The sequence below is a fragment of the Salmo salar genome, chromosome ssa21, assembly GCF_905237065.1.
Source record: "Salmo salar chromosome ssa21, Ssal_v3.1, whole genome shotgun sequence".
NCBI classification, from domain to species: domain Eukaryota; kingdom Metazoa; phylum Chordata; class Actinopteri; order Salmoniformes; family Salmonidae; genus Salmo; species Salmo salar.
The window spans coordinates 19,761,927-19,789,873 of NC_059462.1; the positions used below are offsets into that span (position 1 = coordinate 19,761,927).

Sequence of the window (27,947 nt, forward strand, 5' to 3'; positions counted from 1 at the left end):
GAGAGAGAGAGAGGGGGAGAAGAGAGAAGGAAGAGGAGGATACAGATCACAGAGGCTTCTATCAGGAGAGTGAAAAGAGTGAGAGAGAAAAAGAGAGAGAGAGAAAAGTCTACTTACTAGAGGGGAGTGTGTGTGGTGGGGAAACATTAGACTCAATTGGGACTTGTTCCTGGGCTGGGACCCCTGTGTTAGTGCATGGAGCAATAGCAAGCCCTTGGGAGGAGCAGAGCACAAGCGAGCAAGAAACAGAGTGAGTGAGTGAGAGCTTCTGTGAGAAACACAGAGAGAGATAGAGAGAGAGTGAGAGAACGTGAGCTGTACCCAGTGAAAAACATGCAGCCCCTCAGTTGGATCGGTGCACTCTTCTTCCTGTTCTATGTTTCCTCTGGAAGTGCAGACGTCAACAGGTAAGTGAGCAATCAATCAATCAATCCTATGTACTGCTGTAGGAAACGATTGTCAGAGAGATATAAATGTTCATACAGTATAATGTAGTTCATGCTGCTGTCATTGTATCTGTTCACTCTGATGCCTGCAGCAGGTGTAAAGCTCAGTGTTTATTGGTATGATTCATCTGGATAGTAGAGCATTCAGTATGGACATTCCATTGCAGGGTCAAGGGAACAGCACTGCAAAAGCAATTGTCACATCCCTAGCTAACACTCCTAGCAGCTACTAGCAGACACAGCTGTGTGTTGTAAGTGTTGTAAATGCATTATATTCCATTACTTATACAGTATTATAAACTGGGTGGTTCGAGCCCTGAATGCTGATTGGCTGACAGCCGTGGTATATCAGACCGTACACCATGGGTATGACAAAACATGTATTTGTACTGCTCTAATTACATTGGTAACTAGTTAATAATAGCGAAAAGGTACCTCTGGGGTTTGTGGTATATGGCCAATATACCATGGCTGAGGGAGGTATGCTGGCACTTCACGTTGTGTTTGTGCATAAGAACAGCCCTTAGCCATGGTATATTGGCCATATACCACACCCCATTGTGCCTTATTGCTCAAGTCGAAGTCGCCTCTTATTGAACTGCCATTACTAGTAGCCGGATCCTAATTTTAACTAATGAGACATGTGACAAGCTCATTTTAGTAATTTAGCAGACACTTTTATCCAGAGTGACTCAGTTTAGCTAATGACAATCACAGGCATGTCAGTTGGTTTCAATATGTAATAATGGGAAAAGTGGTATTTTGGTGCAATGCATGTCCTCACTCTCAGGCTGTCTACGCCTTGGCCAGGGACTATGTGAGGTATGGGGGCTGTGTCAGCTAAATGTTGCTCATAGCACTGTTAATCACCGAAGGACACCTGTCACACTTAGGGGCCCATAGCCCTCTCCTCCTGTAGGCTATTCTGGTTGATTTCTACCAGGTCTCAGATTCTTCCAGTCCCCTTGAGCCAGGGCTGCTTTTAGGAAGCCATGCGGGGAACGCCAGAATGCCAAATATCTGGGCCATTTGAGTTTGGCACTGGGCTAGAGGTTAGAGGGCTCCTCAGATCAGAAGGTTTCCCCAGCCAGATGTGTGTTTCAAAAGCTAAAGTTATTTTGTGATCCTTGAGGGTGCACTTCAAGCAATGAAAGGGGAAGCAGCAGATTGACATCCCATCCCAATTTAATTTACAGTAAAAATATACGTGGAATTCAATCACTATGCATATTATTTCCAAAGTGCTGACTTGATGACGGTCAAGTGTAATCAGATGAGGGTCATGAAAATGGAGGGAATAGGTTCCTGCTTGAGTTATTTATGTAACTCTGTAAGGACTTTAAGGAGTGACTGATTAAGTGTAAGTAGAGAGTGTAACATGCTCTTTTCCCAATCTGTAACCTACATCCTGTCAGGCTGTCTGCTCTCCATAGAGAGCCCCCTTTTTCTTCCTATAGGAGGGAGCTGGGGGGGGATTTTATTTGGCCTGTTAGTTTTCCAAACCACTGTCACGGTGCTATTAGGGCCACAATTAACTAGGGTGTCTGCAAGGATGCATTTGAGATGCCTATATTAGACTACGTGTTGAAGTCAAATGTCACCAAAAAGTAGCCAGGGATGTGTCCTACAGTGGCTTGCGAAAGCATTCACCCCCTTAGGCATTTCCCTATTTTATTGCCTTACAACCTGGAATTAAAATATAAAATATATTTTTTTTGGGAGGGGGGGGGGGTTGTATCACTTGATTTACACAACATGCCTATCACTTTGAAGATGCAAATATTTTTTATTGTGAATCAAACAAGAAATAAGACAAAAAAACGGAAAACTTGAGCGTGCAAAACTATTCATCCCCGCAAAGTCAATACTTTGTAGAGGCACATTTTGCAGCAATTACAGCTGCAAGTCTCTATATGTCTCTATAAGCTTGGCACATCTAGCCACTGGGATTTTTGCCCATTCTTCAAGGCAAACTGCTCCAGCTCCTTCAAGTTGGATGGGTTCCACTGGCGTGCAGTAATATTTAAGTCATACCACAGATTCTCAATTGGATTGAGGTCTGGGCTTCGACTAGGCCATTCCAAGACGTTTAAATGTTTCCCCTTAAACCACTCGAGTGTTGCTTTAGCAGTATTCTTAGCTTCATTGTCCTGCTGGAAGGTGAACCTCCGTCCCAGTCTCAAATCTCTGGAAGACTGAAACAGGTTTCCCTCAAGAATTTCCTGTATTTAGTGCCAACCATCATTCCTTCAATTCGGACCAGGTTCCTAGTCCCTGCCGATGGAAAAACATCCCCACAGCATGATACTGCCACCATGGTGTTCTCGAGGTGATGAGAGGTGTTGGGTTGGCACCAAACATAGCTTTCCCCCCCCCTTTTTTTAGCAAAAAAAGCTACATTTTAGTCTCATCTGACCAGATTACCTTCTTCCATATGTTGGGGAGTCTCCCACATGGCTTTTGGCGAACAACAAAATGTGTTTGCTTATTTTTTTCTTTAAGCAATCGCTTTTCTCTGGCCACTCTTCCATAAAGCCCAGCTCTGTGGAGTGTACGGCTTAAAGTGGTCCTATGGACAGTGTCACGTCCTGACCAGTAAAGGGGCTGTTTGTTATTGTAGTTTGGTCAGGGCGTGGCAGGGGGTGTTTGTTTAGGGTGTTTCGGGGTTGTTTGGGTTATGTTCTATGTTAGTGTATTTCTATGTTATTTCTAGTTGGTCTATTTCTATGTGGTGTTTATTGGGTTGACCTTCAATTGGAGGCAGCTGCTTCTCGTTGCCTCTGATTGAGGGTCCTATTTATAGGGGTGTTTGTTCTATGGGGCTTTGTGGGTAGTTATTTCCTGGTTTAGTGTTTGTTGCACCTGACGGGACTGTTTGGAGTCGTTTGTTTTGTATACGTGTTTATTTAGTTTTTCCTTCTTCAATAAAAAAAGAAGATGAGTATACATTTTTCCGCTGCGTTTTGGTCCACTCCTTATGACAATCGTGACAGAACTACCCACCACAAACATACCAAGCAGCGGAGGAAGGAGCAGCAGGAGGAATATAAAGATTCATGGACATGGGAGGAAATCCTGGACGGGGCAGGACCATGGCACCAGGCTGGGGAGTACCAGCGCCCTAAGGAGGAGCTGGAGGCAGCCAAGGCAGAAAGGCCAAGGCGGAAGGCCAAGGCGGAAAGGCGCCATTACGAGGCGTAATACGCGCCGATTGGTAAGTGCGAGAGGCAGCCCCAATAAAAATAAATTGGGGGGGGGGGCACACGGGGAGAGTGGCTAGGTCAGGTAATAGACCTAAGCTAACTCCCCGTGCTTATTATGGGGAGCAACGGATCATGAGAGCACCGGTGAATGCGGAAGTGCGCACGATCTCGCCCATGCGCACGCACAGTCCGGTGCGAGCGATGCCAGCCCCTTGCAAGTGCCGTGCTAGAGTGGGCATCCAGCCGGGTAGGAGTATGCCTGCACAGCACATCTGGCCACCAGTGTGCCTCCTAGGTCCAGGCTACCCTACGCCTGCTCTACGCACGGCAGCCATCAGGCCTCTGCACAGCCCAGTTCGCCCTGTGCCAGCACTCCGCTCGTGCAGGCCTACTGTTACCATCCAGCCAGGACGGGTTGTGCAGGTGGTGCGCTCCAGACCGCCGGTGCCTACTCATGACCCAGTGTATCCAGTTCCCGCTCCTCGCACTAGCCTTGAGGTGCGTGTTTCCAGTCTGGCGCCTCCAAAGCCAGCACCACGCACCAGGCCTCCAGTGCGTCAGCCCAGTCCAGTTCGTCTTGCTCCTGCTCCTCGCACTAGCCCTGTGGTGCGTGTCCCTAGTCTGGTGCCTCCAAAGCCAGCCCCACGCATCAGGCCTTCAGTGCGCAGTTCCCGTCCAGAGCTTCCGGTGACAGTTCCCCGTCTAGAGCTTCCGACGACGGTTCCCCGTCCAGAGCTTCCGGTGACAGTTCCCCGTCCAGAGCTTCCGGCGACAGTTCCCCATACAGAGCTTCCGGCGACAGTTCCCGTCCAGAGCTTCCGGCAACAGTGCCTCGTCCAGAGCTTCCGGCGACAGTGCCCCGTCTAGAGATGGCCCACAGTCCGGAGCCAGCAGAGACGGCCCACAGTCCGGAGCCAGCAGAGACGGCCCACAGTCCGGAGCCAGCAGAGACGGCCCACAGTCCGGAGCCAGCAGAGACGGCCCACAGTCCGGAGCCAGCAGAGACGGCCCACAGTCCGGAGCCAGCAGAGACGGCCCACAGTCCGGAGCCAGCAGAGACGGCCCACAGTCCGGAGCCAGCAGAGACGGCCCACAGTCCGGAGCTCCCAGAGTCGCCCTCCAGTCCGGAGCTCCCAGTGTCGCCCTCCAGTCCGGAGCTCCCAGAGTCGCCCTCCAGTCCGGATCTCCCAGAGTCGCCCTCCAGCCCGAGGTCTCCAGCGATGCGCACCAGCCCGAGGTCTCCAACAACGCACATCAGCCCGAAGTCTCCAGCGACGCGCATCAGCCCGAGGTCTCATTTTCCCGCTGCGTTTTGGTCCACTCCTTACGACAATCGTGACAGACAGATACTCCTATCTCTGCTGTGGAGCTTTGCAGCTCTTTCAGGGTTATATTTGGTCACTTTGTTGCCTCTGATTAATGCCCTCCTTGCCTGGTCTGTGAGTTTTGGTGGGCGGCCCTCTCTTGGCAGGTTTGTTATGGTGCCATATTCTTTCAATTTTTTAATAATGGATTTAATGGTGCTTCGTGGGATGTTACAAGTTTCTGATATTTTTTTGTAACCCAACCCTGATCTGTACTTCTCCACAACTTTGTCCCTGACCTGTTTGGAGAGCTCCTTGGTCTTCATCGTGCCGCTTGCTTGGTGGTGCCCCTTGCTTAGTGGTGTTGTAGACTCTGGGGCCTTTCAGAACAGGTGTATATTTACTGAGATCATGTGACACTTAGATTGCACACTGGTGGACTTTATTTAACTAATTATGTGACTTCTTAGGGTAATTGGTTGCACCAGATCTTATTTAGGGGCTTCATAGCACCACTTTTCTGTAAATTTTTTTGTGCATTTTTTTGTGTTATTTTTTTCATTTCACTTCAACAATTTGGACTATTTTGAGTATGTTCATTACATGAAATCCAAATAAAAATCCATTAAAATTAAAAGGTTGTGATGCAATAAAATTGGAAAAATGCGAAGGAGAATGGATACTTTTGCAAGGCACTGTACTAATCACCCCAAACAGGTACCCCAAAGTACCCCAACTCGTATCTCGTGACTCGACCATTGGTGACTCGATTCGGACTCGAGCACAATGGACTTGGCACTCAACTCGGACTCGAGGTTTAGTAACTAAAACACTGCCATGTCATCAGTAAACCTGATGATGGTGCTCGAGTCTACGTGGTCACACAGTCGTGTGTGAACAGGGAGTACAGAAGGGGACTAAGCACACACCCCTGGGGGGGCCCCGTGTGGCACAGCTTCTAAGCTTTTAAAAATAAGGCATGCATTGTCTGGATGAAGCCTGTGCATTATATTTTATTGGACAATGCACTTGAAATGAAAAAAAGCCTTATTGATCAACATTTGAGCCTCAAGGAATCTGTCAAAGATAATATATATACTGTAAATAATATAAATATATGCATTTATGCTTATATTCTCTCAACTAACTGATTCCCACCTATATTTTCACTACTTGGCTGCATTTTCCTGGGTCAGATCTATAAAAGTTGGAGGTACTTTCAGGTACTTGTGGGTACCTCTTTGGGGTTGTTTGAGGTTGCTTGGTGTATTTTGGGGCACCCGGGGTTGTTTGGGGTGCTTTGGAGTACCTGTTTAGGGTTGTTTGTCTTTTGGGGGGTACACTAATTTAGTGATCCAATTCTCTTCTCTATTTGATGCATATTTACTGCAAGTTGTGTTTATTTGGGTATTTGTTTTTATTCTGCAATCCATTATCAAGTTATGGTCATGATTCAACTGGCCCTCAAGGAATGGATCCAAAGATCTAACAGGGTAGAGCTGTGTATCACCTATTTCCCCTGTCCTATATGTGCACAGGCAACGCAGACAAGTCCCCGCCGGTGGCCAACCAGGTGTGTGTCGCTATGGCAGGAGACTAGAGTGTTGCTATGGCTGGAAAAAGAACAGCAAAGGACAATGTGAAGGTAAGCATCTCAACAAAACAAGCTGTGGTTACGTTTAGTCAAAATGTACTGTAATTGACCTTGTCATGTTGCATGTTTGAATGGTGAATAGAAATGCATTTGTATAGCTCTGCTCATCAATTTAACTTTTTCTTTGTTTTGTTGAATGAAAATATTGTATACTGTAAATGGATATTCAATGAATAGAAACCTCAAGTTTAAGAACTCAAATTGTTCTCCACAATAATGGGTTTTCACATTTGTTATACTTTGCGGCTGGGTATTTTCCTGCAACAGAAGAAATGTGGACTAAATTACCTCTGGGATAGTAAAACTGGCATGTTTGAACCTCAGTGAACCTGCATAACCCCTCTTATTGCCGCTGGTGGTATTTCTCTCCTTGAATGCTTTACCAGCTCAGTGTGAACATGGCTGCAAGCATGGAGAGTGTGTTGGCCCCAACAAATGCAAGTGTTACCAAGGATACACCGGAAAGACGTGCAATCAAGGTCAGTGGGGTAACTAGAGTCAATGGAATGAGGGTCAAAGGTCAGAGAAATGTGAGCCAAAGTGGTCTCTTTATGGAGATCAACTTGCAGCTGAGATTTGTAGCCTGTCTCTGTAGTTATCCCTCTCTATTTCACAAGCCCCTGATACAGTGCCTATGCAAAAGTATTCATCCCCCTTGGCATTTTTCCTATTTTGTTGCGTTACAACCTGTAATTTTTATTTTTTATGTAATGTAATGGACATACACAAACTAGTCCAAATTGGTGAAGTGAAATGAAAAATATAACTTGTTTAAAAAAAAAAAAAAAAAAAAATGAAAAGTGGTGTGTGCATATGTATTCACCCCCTTTGCTATGAAGCCCCTAAATAAGATCTGGTGCAACCAATTACCTTCAGAAGTCACTTAATTAAATAAAGTCCACCTGTGTGCAATCTAAGTGTCACATGATCTGTCACGTGATCTCAGTATATATACACCTGTTCTGAAAGGCCCCAGATTCTGCAACACCACTGAGCAAACGGCACAACCAATCAAAAAGTTGTGGAGAAGTACAGGTCAGGGTTGGGTTATAAAAAAATATCTGAAACTTTGAACATCCCACGGAGCATGGACTGGGAAACTGGTCCGAATTGAAGGAATATTCAAGTTTGGTTTCCCTCAAGGGAAATTCTTGAGGGAAACCTGTTTCAGTCTTCCAGAGATTTGAGACTGGGACGAAGGTTCACCTTCCAGCAGGACAATGACCCTAAGCATACTGCTAAAGCAACACTCGAGTGGTTTGAGGGGAAACATTGAAATGTCTTAGAATGGCCTAGTCAAAGCCCAGACCTCAATCCATTTGAGAATGTGGTATGAATAAAGATTTCTGTACACCAGCAGGAACCCATCCAACTTGAAGGAGCTGGAGTAGTTTTGCCTTGAAGAATGGTCAAAAATCCCACTGGCTAGATGTGCCAAGTTTATAGAGACATATCCCATGAGACTTGCATCTGTAATTGCTGCAAAAGGTGGCTCTACAAAGTATTGACTTTGGGGGGGTGAATAGTTATGCACGCTCAAGTTTTCTGTTTTTTTGTCTTATTTCTTGTTTGTTTCACAATAAAAAATATTTTGCGTCTTCAAAGTGGTAGGAATGTTGTGTAAATCAAATGATACAACCCCCCCCCCCCCCCAAAAAAATATATTTTAATTCCAGGTTGTAAGGCAACAAAATAGGGAAATGCCAAGGGGGGTGAATACTTTCGCAAGGCACTGTAAATCACTTGATCATCATGTTGACACCTTTACAGATGCCTCAATATTTCAATACCAAGCTATTTATTTTCTGTCTATATAGAATACTTAATCTGGAGAAACCTAAAATGTATTCAATACGTTACCCCTGGGACCACGTAAGATATGATGTCCATGGGACAATATTCAAGTTTGATGTCTCTGGTGAAGCCACAGGTGCATTATTTCTGATTACAAACTAATATAGTATAGCCATAAATATCCCTGAAGTACATAACTGAGGACGACTGTCTGTCTCTCTGTCCAGATCTGAATGAGTGTGGCCTGAAGCCCCGTCCCTGTGAGCATCGCTGCATGAACACCCATGGCAGCTACATGTGCTACTGCCTCAACGGATACACCCTAATGCCTGATGGTTCCTGTACCAGTGAGTGGGCACTGTAACCCCTACTTTACCTGCTGCTATTCACTCCAAAAATTGTGTTAATTTCACACTGTACCAGTACTGTTTAAGAAGTTCTCTTTCGTGTGTGTGTGTGTGTGTGTGTGTGTGTGTGTGTGTGTGTGTGTGTGTGTGTGTGTGTGTGTGTGTGTGTGTGTGTGTGTGTGTGTGTGTGTGTGTGTGTGTGTGTGTGTGTGTGTGTGTGTGTGTGTGTGTGTGTGTGTATATAGACTCCAGGACGTGCTCCCTGGCCCACTGTCAGTATGGCTGTGAGGAGGTACAAGGGGAGATCCGTTGTCTCTGCCCGTCTGCAGGTCTGCAGCTGGGGCCGGACGAGAGGACCTGCGTGGGTGAGTACCACCACCTTAGACCACCAATCCTGACACTACAGTATATCACTTCATGAGGAGTTCATGCTGGTTCTCACTGGACCACTCCACCTCATAGATTAGCAGCTACTGAACACAACAGAAGGGGTCAACATGTTGGAGCTTTGTAAAGCTCTGTGAAGCCTCCATTATGTGGTTTCACATTCCTGCTCCATCTCAAGGCTTCTCACATAAGAACTTAATCATCTGTAGCAGCCGGTTGGACAAAATGGGGTAGTGTTTCTTCCCACAAAACTACTTGAGTGGAGTGGGAGCCATTGTCCCATTGTGGTGCTAAACTAAAGTGTCAGCCAGGGATGGTTGACATTGATCCAAATATTTAACCCTATGCTTCAATGTAGAAAACAGAACTCGGTCATTCCATGTTCATTCAAATCTCTCCGTCTTCCTCCCTTCCTTCCTTATGCTTTTAGATATTGATGAATGTGTAACTGGGTTGAACCTGTGCCCATACAACAGACAGTGTGTCAACACATTTGGTAGCTACTACTGCAAGTGCCAGAATGGCTACGATCTGACGTATGTTAGTGGGAAATATGACTGTGTAGGTAAGGTATACAATCATTTCACATATACAACAATTTACTTAAAAATAATCTGTGAGGAGATATCAAATCAGTAAATGTATTTTTCAGACAATGACGAGTGTGCGGCCAACACACATAAGTGCAGCCACCATGCAGTCTGTCTGAACACTCAGGGATCCTACAAGTGCAAGTGCAAGCAAGGCTTCCGTGGCAGTGGCTTCGAATGCTCTGGTGAGACCTGAACAGATTTACTATTCATCAATCATCAAAACATTCTTAGAGTAAAAACCATTTGATAGAAAAGTTGTTGATGTGCAACAATCGGACAGTGTTTTTTTCCATACTGCATATACTACAGTTGAAGTCGGAAGTTTACATACACCTCAGCCAAATACATTTAAACTCAGTTTTTCAAAACTCCTGACATTTAATCCTTGTAAAAATTCCCTGTCTTAGGTCAGTTAGGATCACCATTTTATTTTAAGAATGTGAAATGTCAGAATAATAGTAGAGAGAATTATTTATTTCAGCTTTTATTTATTTCATCACATTGCCAGTAGGTCTGAAGTTTACATACACTCAATTAGTATTTGGTAGCATTGCCATTACATTGTTTAACTTGGGTCAAATGTTTTGGGTAGCATTCCCCAAGCTTCCCACAATAAATTGGGTGAATTTTGGCCCATTCCTCCTGACAGAGCTGGTGTAACTGAGTCAGGTTTGTAGGCCTCCTTGCTTGCACATGCTTTTTCAGTTCTGCCCACAGATTTTCAATGGGATTGAGGTCAGGGCTTTCTGATGGCCACTCAAATACCTTGACTTTGTTGTCATTAAGCCATTTTACCACAACTTTGGAAGTAGGCTTGGTGTCATTGTCCATTTGGAAGACCCATTTGCAACCAAGCTTTAACTTCCTGACTGATTTTTTGAGATGTTGCTTCAATATATCCACATAATTTTCCTTCCTCGTGATGCCATCTATTTTGTGAAGTGCACCAGTCCCTCCAGCAGCAAAGCACCCCCACAAAATGATGCTGCCACCCCCGTGCTTCATGGTTGGGATGGTGTTCTTCGTCTTGCAAGCCTCCCCCTTTTCCTTCAAACAAAATGATGGTCATTATGGCCAAACAGTTCTATTTTTGTTTCATCAGACCAGAAGACATTTCTCCATGTGCAGTTGCAAACCGTAGTCTGGCTTTTTTATGGTGGTTTAGGAGCAGTGGCTTCTCCCTTGCTGAGCGGCCTTTCAGGTTATGTCAATATAAGACTAGTTTTACTGTGGATATAGATACTTTTGTACCTGTTTCCTCCAGCATCTTCACAAGGTCCTTTGCTGTTGTTCTGGGATTGATTTGCACTTTTCGCACCAAAGTACGTTCATCTCTAGGAGACAGAACGTGTCTCCTTCCTGAGCGGTATGACGGCTGCGTGGTCCCATGGTGTTTATACTTGCGTACTATTGTTTGTACAGATGAACGTGGTACCTTTCAGGCATTTGGAAATTGCTCCCAAGGCTGAACCAGACTTGTGGAGGTCTACAATTTTTTTTCTGAGGTCTTTGCTGATTTCTTTTGATTTGCCCATGATGTCAAGCAAAGCGGCACTGAGTTTGAAGGTAGGCCTTGAAATACATCCACAGGTACACCTCCAATTGACTCAAATGATGTCAAATGATGTCAATTAGCCTATCAGAAGCTTCTAAAGCCATGACATCATTTTCTGGAATTTTCCAAGCTGTTTAAATGCACACTCAACTTAGTGTATGTAAACTTCTGACCCACTGAAATTGTGATACAGTGAATTCTAAGTGAAATAATCTGTCTGTAAACAATTGTTGGAAAAATTACTTGTCATGCACAAAGTAAATGTCCTAACCGACTTGCCAAAACTATAGTTTGTTAACAAGAAATTTGTGGAGTGGTTGAAAAATGAGTTTTAATGACTTCAACCTAACTGTATGTAAACTTCTGACTTCAACTGTATATTCAGCTTTTATATCCGATACAAGAGAGAAAAGTCTCTCAGACAGTTATTTCACTATAGCATATTTTAACTGTGCTCTTAAAACATCAGCACTGCCAAAGCCAGTTTCCTGTTTTCAGACAACCCCTGCACTCTACAGATGTTACTCAGGGAGAGCCCCTGATTCAAATTACACCTGTGTAAATATCTGCTGTTCTACTGAACCCAGCCATCTAAAGGACAGAGGAAAGGAGAGGCATGTCTGTCTGTCTGTCTCTCTGTCTGTGAGTAGCAGAGGGGCCACAGTGCACTCTCTGAACCAGGCAGTTGGCACTAGCTGATGTAGCCTAGGTGACATGATAGGTGCGCCGTGGCTTTGTGTAAACAAAGATGCCTTTATGTTTTTGTAGTCAAACCCTTTTATCAAAGCTCGTGGGACCAGGGAGACAAAGGCAGTGCAGATGATAATTTCCTCAATGGTGAGATGTGTATGGAATGCAACAAGGCTCTCCACTTCCTCTGTTCGCACCTCGCCCTGCAGCGTCCCCCACCCCCTACCTACCTACCACTGTTGCTTTGTGAACTCCCCCTTCCTTCCCGCTCTCATGGCTCAAGGCTGGCTACGTCCTATCTGCACCACACACAGCTTGATCTGCCATGTAGAAGTCAGCATGAAACCATTTTAGACTTTGCAAGTACTTACAGTATATATGGCTGAAGCTGGCTGTCATGCTTCCCTTGCATCGAGTATGATATTCCTGTCTGTCGTCCTACCCTATGTGCTCATCTTTCATGTCTATGACAACATGTTTACTCAAAAGCAAATACATATATTTCATTGAACAAGGTAAGTCTAATGAATTCTTCAGTCATATCCCAGCTTACCAATTACCTTATGGCTACGCCAAACGATTTGTTTTTTAAATTATACGAGCAAAAAAAATACTTAAACAAGCTTATTTATATAATGAATATGAGTTTGGGGGGCTAAAATTATTCAATATTACAGCATTAAACCTCACTTAAAGCATGTCAGACAAAAGTTATACATAAACCTGAACTGGTTCTCCAGTAGATTAGTAAGAATGGCTCACCCCTTCTTAAAAAATTTCCTGAAAATTGAACCTTTTTCAAAATATCGCCTTTTTTAAATGATCTTTGTTAATTATATTATGAGTAGGAAAGGTGGAGTTATGTCACATGTGCAGCTAACAAAAATGTATGAAAATGTTTGTTCTATCCAAACTTACAACCAACTGATTGCAGCATTACAGCAAAAATGGAGAAGGTTAGTGGAAGGGGAACTTGTTTGTCTGCCCTTTATTCAAGACAAAAATTGGCAAACCAAAAAATTGTCATGAATAGAAAAATATACCAGTTTCATTTAAGGACCAAAATGTTGAAATCAGCGCCATAGAGGTTGCAAAAAAGTTGGGAAGAGAATTTCGATGTGCCGATTCCATATCATATGGTTAATGAAATTAAATACAAAACAATGCTTGATTCAAAACTTAAGAGTTTTTCTATTTAAATTATTATACAAAATTCTTGCCACCAACAGAATGTTATGTGTAAGGGGAATACAACCATCTCAACTCTGCAGATTTAGCTGCAAAGAGATAGAATCAATAGATTAATTATTAATTAAAAGATCTAAAAACAAGTGGGCCAATAAAAAATAAATAATAATAATCAATAAAAAAACAAGGTAAGTCATTAAGAAAAATTCCCATGACATACTCTCTGACATGTTTTGGCTTTAAAAATTATAATGGCTTTATAAACTATAATGGCTGTATAAACACAGGATTTATGCCTAAACTCTGGTATAACTGCATCAGATTCCACCTGGGATTGTAGTTCCAGAGGTCTGACCTGGTTCTTCTTCCTGCAGCTATCCCAGACTCCCCAGTGAGACCCAGACTGCCAGGAAAGCTGGACAACGAGCAGATCAAGAACGTCATCCCCGAGCCCCAGGTGACCGTCCCCCCTCAGATACGCATGCAGCCCTTCGACTACGATGGCGAGACCTACATCGGTGGCTCAGAGAAGGTGGGCCAGGTGGACTTCACTAATGTAGGGGAGGAGGAAGAAGAGGAAGAGGAGGAAGAGGAGGCAGATGTGGACAACCAACTCAATCCAAGAGGAGATGTTTTCAGTAAGCCTCCTTTCCCTAACTCCTCCCCACTAATCCCCCTATTTATTTCCATCCTGGGTGGTCCCAAATCTGATTACACAAACACTGATCATATGGATTTTCACACACCATTACTGCTGTGGTGGTGTGTAGCACTCATAGTTATTCAGAAATACTATACCCCAGTTGCTTCAGCTAAATAGGAATGGCAAGAACTTTGTGATGTATACTCTTCTTTTCACTCAGTTATATTTAGGGTTACACGTGTTCTATGGCCTCATAGAACACTAAACAGGATGCTCTCAAACACATCTCTACCAGTCAAAGTTAGGATAGATCACAGGGTTTTTGCTCTATGCTCTGTTCTGTGAGGGTTAGTGTAGCCTACAATGACCCTATGACCCTGCTGCCTATCTGTCTACTCTTTCTATTAGCTACCCCCATGCCTTCACAGCGACCCACAGTATATCCTCTCTGGACACCTTTTACAGATGTCTCAAGACAGGGGGAATTTATGGAGTCTAAGGTCTGGCCTAATTACAGCCCCCCGCTCCAAACCTGATGTTATGTTTCTCCGGCCGGCTGGCCTCAGGTTTCTTGGCCTTGCTTGAAGGAAGTCTAGTCTTATCTATCTGTCCTATGTATCTCTTGTCAACTACCAGGGAGTTAAACTCATCGTCGTTGTTAAAATGAAGGGTACTATTTATTAGGTGTCTTTGACATAAACTTGAGGTATACAATAAAACCTATATCGCTTATCAAACACAGTTCTACTTGATATACATACATATGCACGCACACATGTCTTGGAAACTATGTATAAACAACATCTGAGCTTTTATTTTTATCTATAGGAGTCAGATGATCCACTGTCACTTGACAGTTTTATTCAGAGACAGCAAGGACTGGGGAGTGCTTTGGATTCCTTTAAAGATCCACGGTTAGCTGGACTAAACGTATGGATTGAGTCCCTTCTGACTCTAACCTTGTTTAAGACATCTCAAAGCTGCAATGTGATGTCAGTCTGTCAGGCAGTGTAAACTTGAGGATTACCATTCCACAATAAAAGGTCAGTTCTAAGCCCTGGACCTGAGTGTGTGTCAGGATTCAGCCTGTTGCTTCATGTTCTGGGCACTGTGTAGGTCTATGGCTTAGATTGAAAAGCTAATTCTCAGTAAGCAGCAGGGTTGGGCTCAAATTAAATTGAGAATGCCTCAAATTCTAGTTCAATTCTTGAATTTGAATTGAAGTAGTACATTTTTAATTAAAATAAATCTAATTTAATTCAGTGAAATTCAATAAAATTCCAATCCCTCTTCTATTCTATATATAGGTGTAGTCTATACAAATATAAATATTCTACATACTGTAAATCATCAAACATGTCGTTATGTACGTGCATATCATTTTTGGGGAAACTGTTGAAATGAATGTTCAAGGAAAACATAACAAAACCTGTATGCAAATATTCTAAGTAATTATATTTGTCATGGCTGTGATAAGGAGCGGACCAAGATGCAGCGTTTGTGTTCCACATATTTATTTTAACCGTGAAGCAATACATAAATACTTTAACTAACAAAAACAACAAACCGTGACGCAGAAAGGATTACACACTACTCACAAGATAATCACCCACAAACAACATGCAGAAACACCCCTACTAAATATGACCTCCAATTAGAGGCAACGAGGACCAGCTGCCTCCAATTGAAGGTCAACCCAATAAACCCCAACCTAGAAATAGACAAACTAGATGTACAACATAGAAAGAGAAAACATAGAACAAACACAAAACACCCCCTGTCACGCCCTGACCACTCTACCATAGAAAATAACAACTTATATTGGTCAGGACGTGACAATATTTAATTAATCACTTAAATTCTGTTAAATATGAGGGAAATACTACATTTCCCAGAATGCATTAGTTTAACCCTCAAGATGCCTTTAAAAGAAGCCAAACAAATGCAATGGTTGGTGGAAATAAAATGGTCTATTCTAAACACTAAAGTTAAAGGAGTATATGAACATTGTTTTCAGAGAAATGTGATATATTCTTTGGTATCTGGCAGTGTGACCTGTCAGATTCAATTAAACGGTCATGTTCTATGACTGAGTGGAATTTCTTTGAAATGCACTGAATTAAATTCTACTTCCTGTCATTCAAACTCTAATTCTACATCCTGTGGGGTATGTCCAATTAAATTTGAATTTCAACTCATGAGTTGAATCGGAGTCAAATCCAAAATGTTTAATTGAGCCCAACCCTGGTAAGCAGAGAATGGCCTCTTCTACATATTAGATTCACATGTTGTAAATACAACACATCCTGTGAGGTATTAATAGCTAATGTGGTTGGAGGACAAGACAACAACACATTAGCTTACGCTAGAAGAGCTCTTACAGTGTTATGTGTTACCTCCAATCCTAAATAAGATGTAGCAAGAGAGTGAATATATTCAACCATGAAGTTTAACTAAGTTACTGTTAAATGCAGTAGTGTAAAGTACTTAAGTAGAAATACCTTAAAGTACTACTTAAGCCGTTTTTTGGGGTATTTATATTTATTTTGAATGCTTAGCAGGACAGGAAAATGGTCAAATGCACACACTTATCAAGAGAACACGTGATCATCCCTACTGCCTCAGGCCTGGCGGACTCACTAAACACAAATTAATATTTTGTAAATAATCTCTGAGTGTTCCCCTGACTATCCATAAATTCAAAAAACAAGAAAATGGTATTAAACAATCTATAAAGGTATCTATACTTTTACTCAAGTATGACAACTTGGTACTTTTTCGACCACTGGTTAAATGCTGTGTGTTCAATGCTGCGTATAGTTCAATACATGCTCTACGCATGTTGGTTGATGTAATAAACTAGATCTGGTCCTACTGTTTGAAAGAGTATTCTGTTTCACCCCTGTCATTTGCCATTGACCATTGAAAGGAGACTAAGGCCAGAAAAACAGCTGTGCTGAATACCAGTGTGACAATCCCACACAGCCAAGCCTGGGAAAGAGGTGGACACACTGAGGCCATCAGTCAAACTGTCAAACATAACTTCTCTAACCTTCTCTGGCCATGGGCTGAAACTGAAAGTTGAAAAGCAAGTAGAAACCCTTGAGAGAATGTCATTTCATTTGAATTGTGGGAAAGAAATATCATGAGGAACACAGGAGGTTGGGGGCATCTGAATTGGGGAGGACGAGCTGGTGGTAATTGCTGGAGCGGAATAGGTGGAATGGTTTCAAACACAGGTATTTATGCCATTCCATTCGCTCTGTTCCAGCCATTATTATGAGCCATCCACTGCTGAGGAGATACAGTTGCATAGAGATGAGTATAATGAGGCCAGGATGCATAAAAGCAATGAAATATGCCTTTCATGCCAAATCGATCCTTTTGTGCAGATACAACATATGGCCTCAAAGACAGTGGAGCTTATAGCTCTTGGGATAAAATAAACATGCACATAAGCTGCCTCTGTAGCTATTTGGTTTAGATAGCTAGGATTATTATTATTATTATTGGCTCTCCATCTTAAGATGAAAACCCATTTGAGTGTGGGCAAAGGATCACACGTGATGGTATGCCTCTCAGTGAGACAGTAACAAGACTGCCTTTCGCCGCTAATGTTGATCTCTTTAAGGAAACAAGTGAGACAGCAGCCTGAGCCTTCGTCAGGAGGACTCAAATAGCAAGAGGAGACAGGCCCCGAGACATTCATCAGCTCCATGGAGGAATTCCACTCTGCCGCCATGTGAGCGCCTTGGGATACACACAGCTCTCCCTGCGCCTCTACTCCCCATCCACTAGGAAGGGGGGTGCAGAGAATCCAAGCCTTTTATTATCATCCCCCAGAACAGCTGTTGAGCAAACAGACCTGACTCCCTGACAGAGAGAGTCTGTCATCAGCTCCTCAAATCCCCTCAAACACCAACCGTCTCTGGCTAGGCAGGTTCAATTAGCAAAGCCGCTGTACATCTGGTTGTCTAGAGCAACTCAGTGAAGGGAGAAGTTTGTTGGGAGAGCTTTAAGATGCTTCAGTTATAATATCCTAAATGTCAACAGGGCAGGCTTCCACTTGCAGGCTTCCACTTCCCTGACTGGCTTTTGTTTTATGATGGGAAATCTTTCAACTGCATAATCATCTGGATGATCTTCATGGACCACATATCTTCAGAAGAATGCTTGTAACTGAAATGGCTTGTTTTGATAGAGCTATATTAAGCATTCATAACTGTTTAGACAATGTTATACATACACACCAATCAAGGTGGTTAATATCCTGTTTCAATATGTCTTGTCTTATGTCTTGTCTTTTTGTGCTTTTAGCGGAAGTGAACTACATTATCTTGACATTTGATGGACCATATCATAACGGAGTTCTCTCTCTCCCAAAGCAGTTCCAGAGGACTTTGAGTCAGTATTTGGTCCTCCAACGGAAGTCAAAGAGATTGAAATAACTCCAGCCCAGGAAGGTAATCCTTGGTTTAGTTGTTGACATAATGTGGGTGTCACGCCCTGACCTGAGAGAGACGGTTTATTTCTCTATGTTGTTAGGTCAGGGTGTGGGGTGGGCATTCTATGGTTTATTTTCTATGTTTTGGCCAGGTATGGTTTCCAATCAGAGGCAGCTGCCTATCGTTGTCTCTGATTGGGAACCATACTTAGGCAGCCCTTTCCCTCCTTGAGTTGTGGGATCTTGTTTTTGTATTGCTGTTGGTAGCCTGCAAAACTTTTCGTTCGTTGTGTTGTTTATTGTTTTGTTTTTGCTGGTTCACCGTTAAATAAAATATGATGAACCCAACACACGCTGCGCCTTGGTCTACCTTTAACGACGGACGTTACAGTGGGTAATAAATAATACCTTTCTCATTACTGTGAATCGTTGACATCTGACTGTGCCTTCCAGAGTTCTTCATGGACTGCAACTTTGATCAGGGAGCGTGTGAGTGGGTGCAGGACAAGGACGATAACGTCGACTGGAGCGTGTCCTACCATGAAAACGGTACATATCATAATGCTAATGGGGCATTAATAGTATTTCTACCTCCTATATTTGCCATGTAGATGCATATAGGTTTATACAATGACCGATAAGGTAAATATTTTATTATCCACATGATCATCTGAATCTATCTTCCAGAAATTGCTCTTTGCTGTGCTTAATCTATGTATTCCCAAATAGCTGTTAGTCACACGTTAACGACTATCACTGATCAGCCTGTGTCCACTCCCTGATCCCTAACCCCCAGGTATGGAGTATTACATGGCTATGAGTGGTCTTCTGGGGGAGAAGAAGGACCAGGCTAGGCTAAAGCTGCTCCTCAGTGACCGGGCCAAACAGGGAAGCTTCTGCCTCACCTTCAACTACCGCGTCACTGGAAACCAGGTGGGCTCGCTGCGGGTGCTGCTGAACAACAATGCCTACCCTGTGTGGGAGCAGAGCCGCAGCCAAGACCAGGACTGGCAGACAGAACTGCTCACTGTGGCTTGGAAGAACCAGGCCCCAGAATCTGTAAGTTACCATTCCATTCAAACGCCTAGAATGATAAAGGACACATAGAATGCTGAAAATGTCAGCAGGTAATAGTACAGTGCATTCAGAAAGTATTCAGACCCCTTCACTTTTTCCAAAAGTTCTTACATTACAGTGCTATTCTAAAATTGATTGAATTAATAGTTTTCATCTACACCCAATACCCCATAATGACAAATTGAAAACAGGTTTTTAGGATTTTTGCTAATTTAAAAACAAATTAAACAGCAATACCTTTTTTACATACAGTACCAGTCAAAGGTTTGGACACACCTACTTATTCAATGTTTTTTCTTTATTATTAATATTTTAACGATTGTAGAATAATAGAGAAGCCATCAACACTATGAAATAACACATGGAATCATGTACTAACCAAAAAAAGTATATATATATATATATATATGTATATATATATACAGTGGGGAAAATAAGTATTTAGTCAGCCACCAATTGTGCAAGTTCTCCCACTTAAAAAGATGAGAGGCCTGTAATTTTCATCATAGGTACACTTCAACGATGACAGACAAAATGAGAAAAAAAATCCAGAAAATCACATTGTAGGATTTTTTATGAATTTATTTGCAAATTATGGTGGAAAATAAGTATTTGGTCAATAACAAAAGTCTATCTCAATACTTTGTTATATACCCTTTGTTGGCAATGACACAGGTCAAACGTTTTCTGTAAGTCTTCACAAGGTTTTCACACACTGTTGCTGGTATTTTGGCCCATTCCTCCATGCAGATCTCCTCTAGAGCAGTGATGTTTTGGGGCTGTCGCTGGGCAACACTGACTTTCAACTCCCTCCAAAGATTTTCTATGGGGTTGAGATCTGGAGACTGGCTAGGCCACTCCAGGACCTTGAAATGCTTCTTACGAAGCCACTCCTTTGTTGCCCGGGCGGTGTGTTTGGGATCATTGTCATGCTGAAAGACCCAGCCATGTTTCATCTTCAATGCCCTTGCTGATGGAAGGAGGTTTTCACTCAAAATCTCACGATACATGGTCCCACTCATTCTTTCCTTTACACGGATCAGTCGTCCTGGTCCCTTTGCAGAAAAACAGCCACAAAGCATGATGTTTCCACCCCCATGCTTCACAGTAGGTATGGTGTTCTTTGGATGCAACTCAGCATTCTTTGTCCTCCAAACACGACGAGTTGAGTTTTTACCAAAAAGTTATATTTTGGTTTCATCTGACCATATTACATTCTCCCAATCCTCTTCTGGATCATCCAAATGCTCTCTAGCAAACTTTAGACGGGCCTGGACATGTACTGGCTTAAGTAGGGGGACACGTCTGGCACTGCAGGATTTGAGTCCCTGGCGGCGTAGTGTGTTACTGATGGTAGGCTTTGTTACTTTGGTCCCAGCTCTCTGCAGGTCATTCACTAGGTCCCCCCATGTGGTTCTGGGATTTTTGCTCACCGTTCTTGTGATAATTTTGACCCCTCGGGGTGAGATCTTGCGTGGAGCCCCAGATCGAGGGAGATTATCAGTGGTCTTGTATGTCTTCCATTTCCTAATAATTGCTCCCACAGTTGATTTCTTCAAACCAAGCTGCTTACCTATTGCAGATGCAGTCTTCCCAGCCTGGTGCAGGTCTACAATTTTGTTTCTGGTGTCCTTTGACAGCTCTTTGGTCTTGGCCATAGTGGAGTTTGGAGTGTGACTGTTTGAGGTTGTGGACAGGTGTCTTTTATACTGATAACAAGTTCAAACAGGTGCCATTAATACAGGTAACGAGTGGAGGACAGAGGAGCCTCTTAAAGAAGAAGTTACAGGTCTGTGAGACCCAGAAATCTTGCTTGTTTGTAGGTGACCAAATACTTATTTTCCACCATAATTTGCAAATAAATTCATAAAAAATCCTACAATGTGATTTTCTGGATTCTTTTTCTCATTTTGTCTGTCATAGCTGACGTGTACCTATGATGAAAATTACAGGCCTCTCTCAACTTTTTCAAGTGGGAGAACTTGCACACTTGGTGGCTGAATAAATACTTTTTTCCCCCACTGTATATATATATTTTAGATTCTTCAAAGTAGCCACCCTTTGCCTTGATGACAGCTTTGCACACTCTTGGCATTCTCTCAACCAGAGAATTCATAGGCCATCTTTGAAAATAAGAATTTGTTCTTAACTGACTTGCCTAGTTAAATAAATGTTAAATAAATAAATAAAAACTGCTTCATGAGGCAGTCACCTGGAATGCATTTCAATTAACAGGTGTGCCTTGTTAAAAGTTCATTTGTGGAATTTCTTTCCTTCTTAATGCGTTTGAGCCAATCAGTTGTGTTGTGACAAGGTAGGGGTGGTATACAAAAGATAGCCCTTTTTGGTAAAAGACCAAGTCCATATTATGGCAAGAACAGCTCAAATTAGCAAAGAGAAATGACAGCCCGTCGTTACTTTAAGACATGAAGGTCAGTCATTCCGGCAAATTTCAAGAATCTTCTTCAAGTGCAGTCGTAAAAACCATCAAGCTCTATAATGAAACTGGCTCTCATGAGGACCGCCACAGGAAAGGAAGACTCAGAGTTACCTCTGCTGCAGAGGATAAGTTCATTAGAGTTAACGGCACCTCAGATTGCAGCCCAAATAAATGCTTCACAGAGTTCAAGTAACAGACACATCTCAACATCAACTGTTCAGAGGAGACTGCGTGAATCAGGCCTTCATGGTCGAATTGCTGCAAAGAAACCACCACTAAAGGACACCAATAAGAAGAGACTTGCTTGGGCCAAGAAACATGAGCAATGGACATTAGACCGTTCTTTGGTCTGAACAATCCAAATTGAGATTTTTGGTTCCAACCGCCGTGTCTTTGTGAGACGCAGAGTAGGTGAACGGATGATCTGTGTGTGTTTGTTTCCCACCGTGAAGCATGGAGGAGGAGGTGTGATAGTGTGGGGGTGCTTTAGTGGTGACACTGTGATTTATTTAGAATTCAAGGCACACTTAACCAGCATGGCTACCACAGCATTCTGCAGCTATACGCCATTCCACCTGGTTTGTACTTTATGGGACTATCCGTTTTTCAACAGGACAATGACCCAACACACCTCCAGGCTGTGTAAGGGCTATTTGACCAAGGAGAGGGATGGAGTGCTGCATCAGATGACCTGGCCTCAACAATCACCCAACCTCAACCCAATTGAGATGAGTTGGACCACAGAGTGAAGGAAAAGCAGCCAACAAGTGCTCAGCATATGCAGAACTCCTTCAAGACTGTTGGAAAAGCATTCCTCATTAAGTTGGTTGAGGGAATGCCAAGACTATGCAAAGCTGTCATCAAGGCAAAGGATGGTTACTTTGAAAAGTCTAAAATATAAGATACATTTTTGGGGGGGGTTACTACATGACTCCGTATGTGTTATTTCATGGGTTGATGTCTTCACTATTATTCTACAATGTAGAAAATAGTAAAAACAAAGAAAAACCCTTGAATGAGTAGGTGTGTCCAAACTTTTGACTGGTACTGTAAGGATTCAGACCCTTTGCTATGAGACTCGAAATTGAGCTCAGGTGCAGCTTGTTTCCGTTGATTATCCTTGAGATGTTTCTTGATTGGAGACCTCCTGTAGTAAATTCAATTTATTGGACATGATTTGGAAAGGCACACACCTGTCTATATAAGAACCCACAGTTGACAGTGCATGTCAGAGCAAAAAAAAAAGAAGTTGGGAACCACCAGTTTGCCCCCCCCCCGGCCAAACTGAGCAATCAGGGGGGAAGGTCCTTGGTCAGGGAGGTGACCAAGAACCCGAAGGTCACTCTGAGAGAGCTCCAGAGTTCCTCTGTGGAGATGGGAGAACCTTCCAGAAGGACAACCATCTCTGCACCAATCAGGCCTTTATGGTACAGTGGCAAGACGGAAGCCACTCCTCAGTAAAAGACACATGACAGCCCGCTTGGAGTTTGCCAAAAGGCACCTAAAAGACTCTCAGACCACGAGAAACAAGATTCTCTGGTCTGATGAAACCAAGATTGAACGCTTTGTCCTGAATGGCAAGCGTCACGTCGGAAGGAAACCTAGCACCATCTCTACAGTGAAGAAGTGAAGAATGGTGGTGGCAGCATCATCCTGTGGGGATGTTTTTAGCAGCAGGGACTGGGAGACTAGTCAGTATCAAGGGAAAGATGAATGGAGCAAAGTACCGAGAGATCTTTGATGAAAACCTGCTCCAGAGCGCTCAGGACCTCCGACTGGGGTGACGGTTCACCTTCCAACAGGACAACGACCCTAAGTACACAGCCAAGACAACTTGAACCCGATTGAACATCTCTGGAGAGACCTGAAAATAGCTGTGCAGCGACGCTCCCCATCAAACCTGACAGAGCTTGAAAGGATCTGCAGAGAAGAATGGGAGAAACTCCCTAAATACAGGTGTGCCAAGCTTGTAGCCTCATACCCAAGAAGATTTGAGGCTGTAATCACTGCCAAAGGTGCTTCAACAAAGTACTGAGTAAAGGGTCTGAATACTTATGTACAGTGGAAGTCGAAAGTTTATATACACCTTATCCAAATACATTTAAACTCAGTTTTTCACATTTGTTGACATTTAATCCTAGTAAAAAGTCCCTGTCTTACGTCAGTTAGGATCATCACTTTATTTTAAGAATATGAAATGTCAGAATAATAGTAGAGAGAATGATTTATTTCAGCTTTTATTTCTTTCATCACATTCCCAGTGGGTCAGAAGTTTACATACACTCAATTAGTATTTGGTAGCACTGCCTTTAAATTATTTAACTTGGGTCAAACATTTCGGGTAGCCTTCCACAAGCTTCACACAATAAGTTGGGTGAATTTTGACCCGTTTCTCCTGACAGAGCTGGTGTAACTATTCAGGTTTGTAGGCCTCCTTGCTCGCACACGCTTTTTCAGTTCTGCCCACACATTTTCTAGAGGATTGAGGTCAGGGCTTTGTGATGGCCACTCCAATACCTTGACTTTGTTGTCATTAAGCCATTTTACCACAACTTTGGAAGTATGCTTGGGTCATTGTCCATTTGGAAGACCCATTTGCGAGCAAGCATTAACTTCCTGACTGATGTTTTGAGATGTTGCTTCAATACATCCACACAATTTTTCTTCCCCGTGATGCCATCTATTTTGTGAAGTGCACCAGTCCCTCCAGCAGCAAAGCACCGCCATAACATGATGCTGCCACCCCAGTGCTTCACGGTTGGGATGGTGTTCTTTGGCTTGCAAGCCTCCCCCTTTTTCCTCCAAACACAACAATGGTCATTATGGCCAAACGGGTATATATTTATTTTCATCAGACCAGAGGACATTTCTCCAAAAAGACGATCATTGTCCCCATGTGCAGTTGCAAACCGTAGTCTGGCTTTTTTATGGCGGTTTTGGAGCAGTGGCTTCTTCCTTGCTGAGCTGCCTTTCAGGTTATGTCGATATAGGACTCGTTTTACTGTGGATATAGATACTTTTGTACCTGTTTCCTCCAGCATTTTCACAAGGTCTTTTGCTGTTGGTTTGGGATTGATTTGCACATTTCGCATCAAAGTACGTTCATCTCTGGAAGACAGAACGCGTCTCCTTCCTGAGCGGTATGATGGCTGCGTGGTCCCATGGTGTTTATACTTGCGTACTATTGTTTGTAGCGATGAACGTGGTACCTTTAGGCGTTTGTAAATTGCTCCCAAGGATGCACTAGACTTGTGGAGGTCTACTATTTTTTTCTGAGGTCTTGGCTGATTTCTTTTGATTTGCCAATGATGTCAAGCAAAGGGGCACTGAGTTTGAAGGTAGGCCTTGAAGTACATCCACAGGTACACATCCAATTGACTCAAAGGATGTCAATTAGCCTATCAGAAGCTTCTAAAGTCATGACTTCATTTTCTGGAATATTCCAAGCTGTTTAAAGGCACAGTCAACTTAGTGTATGTAAACTTCTGACCCACTGGAATTGTGATACAGTGAGTTATAAGTGAAATAATCTGTCTGTAAACAATTGTTGGAAAAATTACTTGTGTCACGCACAATGTAGATGTCCTAACCGACTTTCCAAAACTCTAGTTTGATAACAAGAAATTTGTGGAGTGGTTGAAAAATGAGTTTTAATGACTTCAACCTAACTGTATGTAAACTTCTGACTTCAACTGCAAATGTAATATTTTGGTTTGTATATTTCTGCTTTGTCATTATGGGGTATTGTGTGAGATTGATGAGGGAAAAAAACGATTCAATCAATTTTAGAATAAGGCTGTGACGTAGCAAAATGTGGAAAAAGTCAAGGGGTCTGAATACTTTACCAATGCACTGTATGTTCTATGAATGCCGTATTTACTAGCACAATGTTTAGAGAGGTTGTTAATTTAATCACCACACTTGCCAATATGACCACTGTCGAAGCAAACAGGATACACTACACAAGTCCCAATTTCCAAAACATCTCATCAACATCTTTGTTCTCATTCTGCAGATCATCTTTGAAGCTGAGCGTGGGAATGGAGTTAGGGGAGAGATTGGGCTGGACAACGTGGTGCTGACCTCAGGCTCCTGTCAAGAGGAAGACGCTGCCATCTTTTAAACTGCTCAACTCAGTGACACTGTAGAATCAGTCCACTGTGTTTGACACACAGCTCAGAGGCAGAGCAGAAGTCTCTACCTTTAGTCTGCTCTTTTCAGAGAACACACACACATCTTCATAATCCCAAACTAAGGGTGTATTTTTGCTGTACTGTATGTGCACAAGTATTGTTCAGCCGTCCACATTGGAAAGTGTTGCATAAGGGTTTGAGCAATGCTATGTGGAGGGATTTCTGCAAGTTTACAAGACTCTGCTTTTGAACTTTTCCGTTAATTTGAGCCACCAAGACAAAGAGTAATGTCCACAAATAAATGATCCGACACATATATACAGTTCGGATTTCAATGTTCACAAGTACTTTTAATTTTATTCAATTTTTTTCACATTAAATATCAGATTTTTATGTGAGAATATGTCATGTCTACAAAATGTCTACAAAAAACAATATTGTGTTGCTTTTTCATTTTTTAAGTGATAGTGAAATACTGCAGGTAGCTGCAATATAGAAAGAAATAAGATATACTAAGACATGCAACTTGTAGTTATGTGAAATCAAAATATGAATATTAGATTAATCAAGAAGTCTTCACTTGAAGGTTACTAGGTTTTTAAGATCATATTACGTGTATGTAACAATGAATAAACTGCTGTAAATTGCGCTTTCATATCGTAATACATAAAACATGTTTTTATAAGGACTCTGTCCATATTTCATTCTAATGGTCTTTGCTTGTGGTCACCAGCTGCTTGTCTATGAGGCCATGTATACTAAAACGGTCACAACCTCTCACACACCAAGCTTGATCTGTCATAACTGCTAGATGTTAGTGAGCGATTAACCAACATTTCTGTTATTTGTAGATTTTTAAACAACTAATTATTGATGTCGGTTCAATTATTTGAATTCCATTTCTTTAAAAAAAATTCTGTGAGCAAGATGCACAGTTTCTCTACATATAAATCAGATTAAACTAGAACTGTGCGATGTGGTAGGGAGTTGTAGTTTCCAACTGGCCAATATTCTACATAATTAAGCGCAGAAAACATGGTATTTAACTATAATGACCATAATCCATTGAGCCCACCAGACACAGAGATAGAGAGAAGAGAGAATGTGTGATTGAGAGGGATAGAAAGCAGTTGCTTCATGGGGGAGGGATAGAAAGCAGTTGCTTCACAAGATATTTCTACCAACTATTAAGTGATTAATAGTTGGTATTCAGCAGTCATAAAAGTATGCCTTTACTATGAACTATGAACTACTAAAATAGTGATTTTGTCAGACAGTACAGGCAGCAGCTCTATTCATGGGTTGCGTGTTTCCTCAGTATTGTTTTGAACGTTATTGTTTTGGACTGATGCCCAACTGAGTATTCTACTCAATGCATTGTCAATGAGCGCTGATGAAGATTTCATCAAAAGTGCATTACAGTGCTCCTGAGTGGCGCAGTGGTCTAAGGCACTGAATCTGGTGCAGGAGGCATCACTACGGTTTGAATCCAGGGTGTTTCACATCCTGCCGTGATTGGGAGTCACATAGGGTGGACACAATTAGCCCAGCGTCGTCCGGTTTTGGCCGGGGTTGGCCATCATTGTAAATAAGAATTTGTTCTTAACTGGCTTTGCCTAGTTAAATAAAGGTTATATTTAAAAAAATTAAATTAAACAAAACTGTGGCTTTGAAATAAAATGGCATTCAAAAGGATGCCAATAACTAGTAGGAAAACCTTTTGTCATTATTTTTATGATGCCAGATTGACTTTAGATGCAGTATAACATTAGATTGCTAGGTATTTTTGACAAACTTTGCTGTCTAAAGTAAATTTGACAACATGATAATGCTGGAAAAGTTGGTTCAAACTAAATATTTGACTACTTTAGCAATGTCATTGTATTTCCAGGCACTATAGTGTAATTTAGACAAAACAGTAGTTAAACCTAGTCATTCTGGACGGAGTCTATCACCACTTTAGGGCATCACAATGACGCCGCCGGTAGAGGGCGCCTTGAGAACGTTAACTAGGCAAGTCAGTTAAGAACAAATTCTTATTGACAATGA

General features: G+C 42.5%; 1 protein-coding gene across 4 annotated transcripts; it reads left to right on the forward strand.

The window, feature by feature from the left end:
- egfl6 (EGF-like-domain, multiple 6) lies at positions 1–26,586 on the forward strand. Of its 4 annotated transcripts, none has more exons than XM_014164383.2 (13): positions 2–407; positions 6,492–6,598; positions 6,994–7,086; positions 8,629–8,748; positions 8,994–9,113; positions 9,566–9,700; positions 9,788–9,910; positions 12,052–12,120; positions 13,536–13,799; positions 18,190–18,267; positions 18,702–18,797; positions 19,045–19,307; positions 25,781–26,586. In XM_014164383.2, exons 1-13 carry the CDS (start codon positions 334–336, stop codon positions 25,886–25,888), a joined length of 1,650 nt encoding a protein of 549 aa, XP_014019858.1. In that variant the 5' UTR covers positions 2–333; the 3' UTR covers positions 25,889–26,586. The 4 variants fall into 4 exon arrangements, with proteins under 4 accessions (XP_014019860.1, XP_045560481.1, XP_014019858.1 ...); XM_014164384.2 differs by having other exon boundaries at positions 18,193–18,267; XM_014164385.2 differs by lacking the exon at positions 12,052–12,120 and having other exon boundaries at positions 1–407.
- Positions 26,587–27,947: the final 1,361 nt, after the last annotated feature.

Coding starts and splice junctions, on each gene's coding strand:
- egfl6 (XM_014164383.2), top strand. CDS start 334: ATGCAGCCCCTCAGTTGGATCGGTGCACTCTTCTTCCTGTTCTATGTT. Junction 7,087..8,628: donor CGGAAAGACGTGCAATCAAG/GTCAGTGGGGTA, acceptor CTCTCTGTCCAG/ATCTGAATGAGTGTGGCCTG. Junction 13,800..18,189: donor TCCAAGAGGAGATGTTTTCA/GTAAGCCTCCTT, acceptor TCTCTCCCAAAG/CAGTTCCAGAGGACTTTGAG.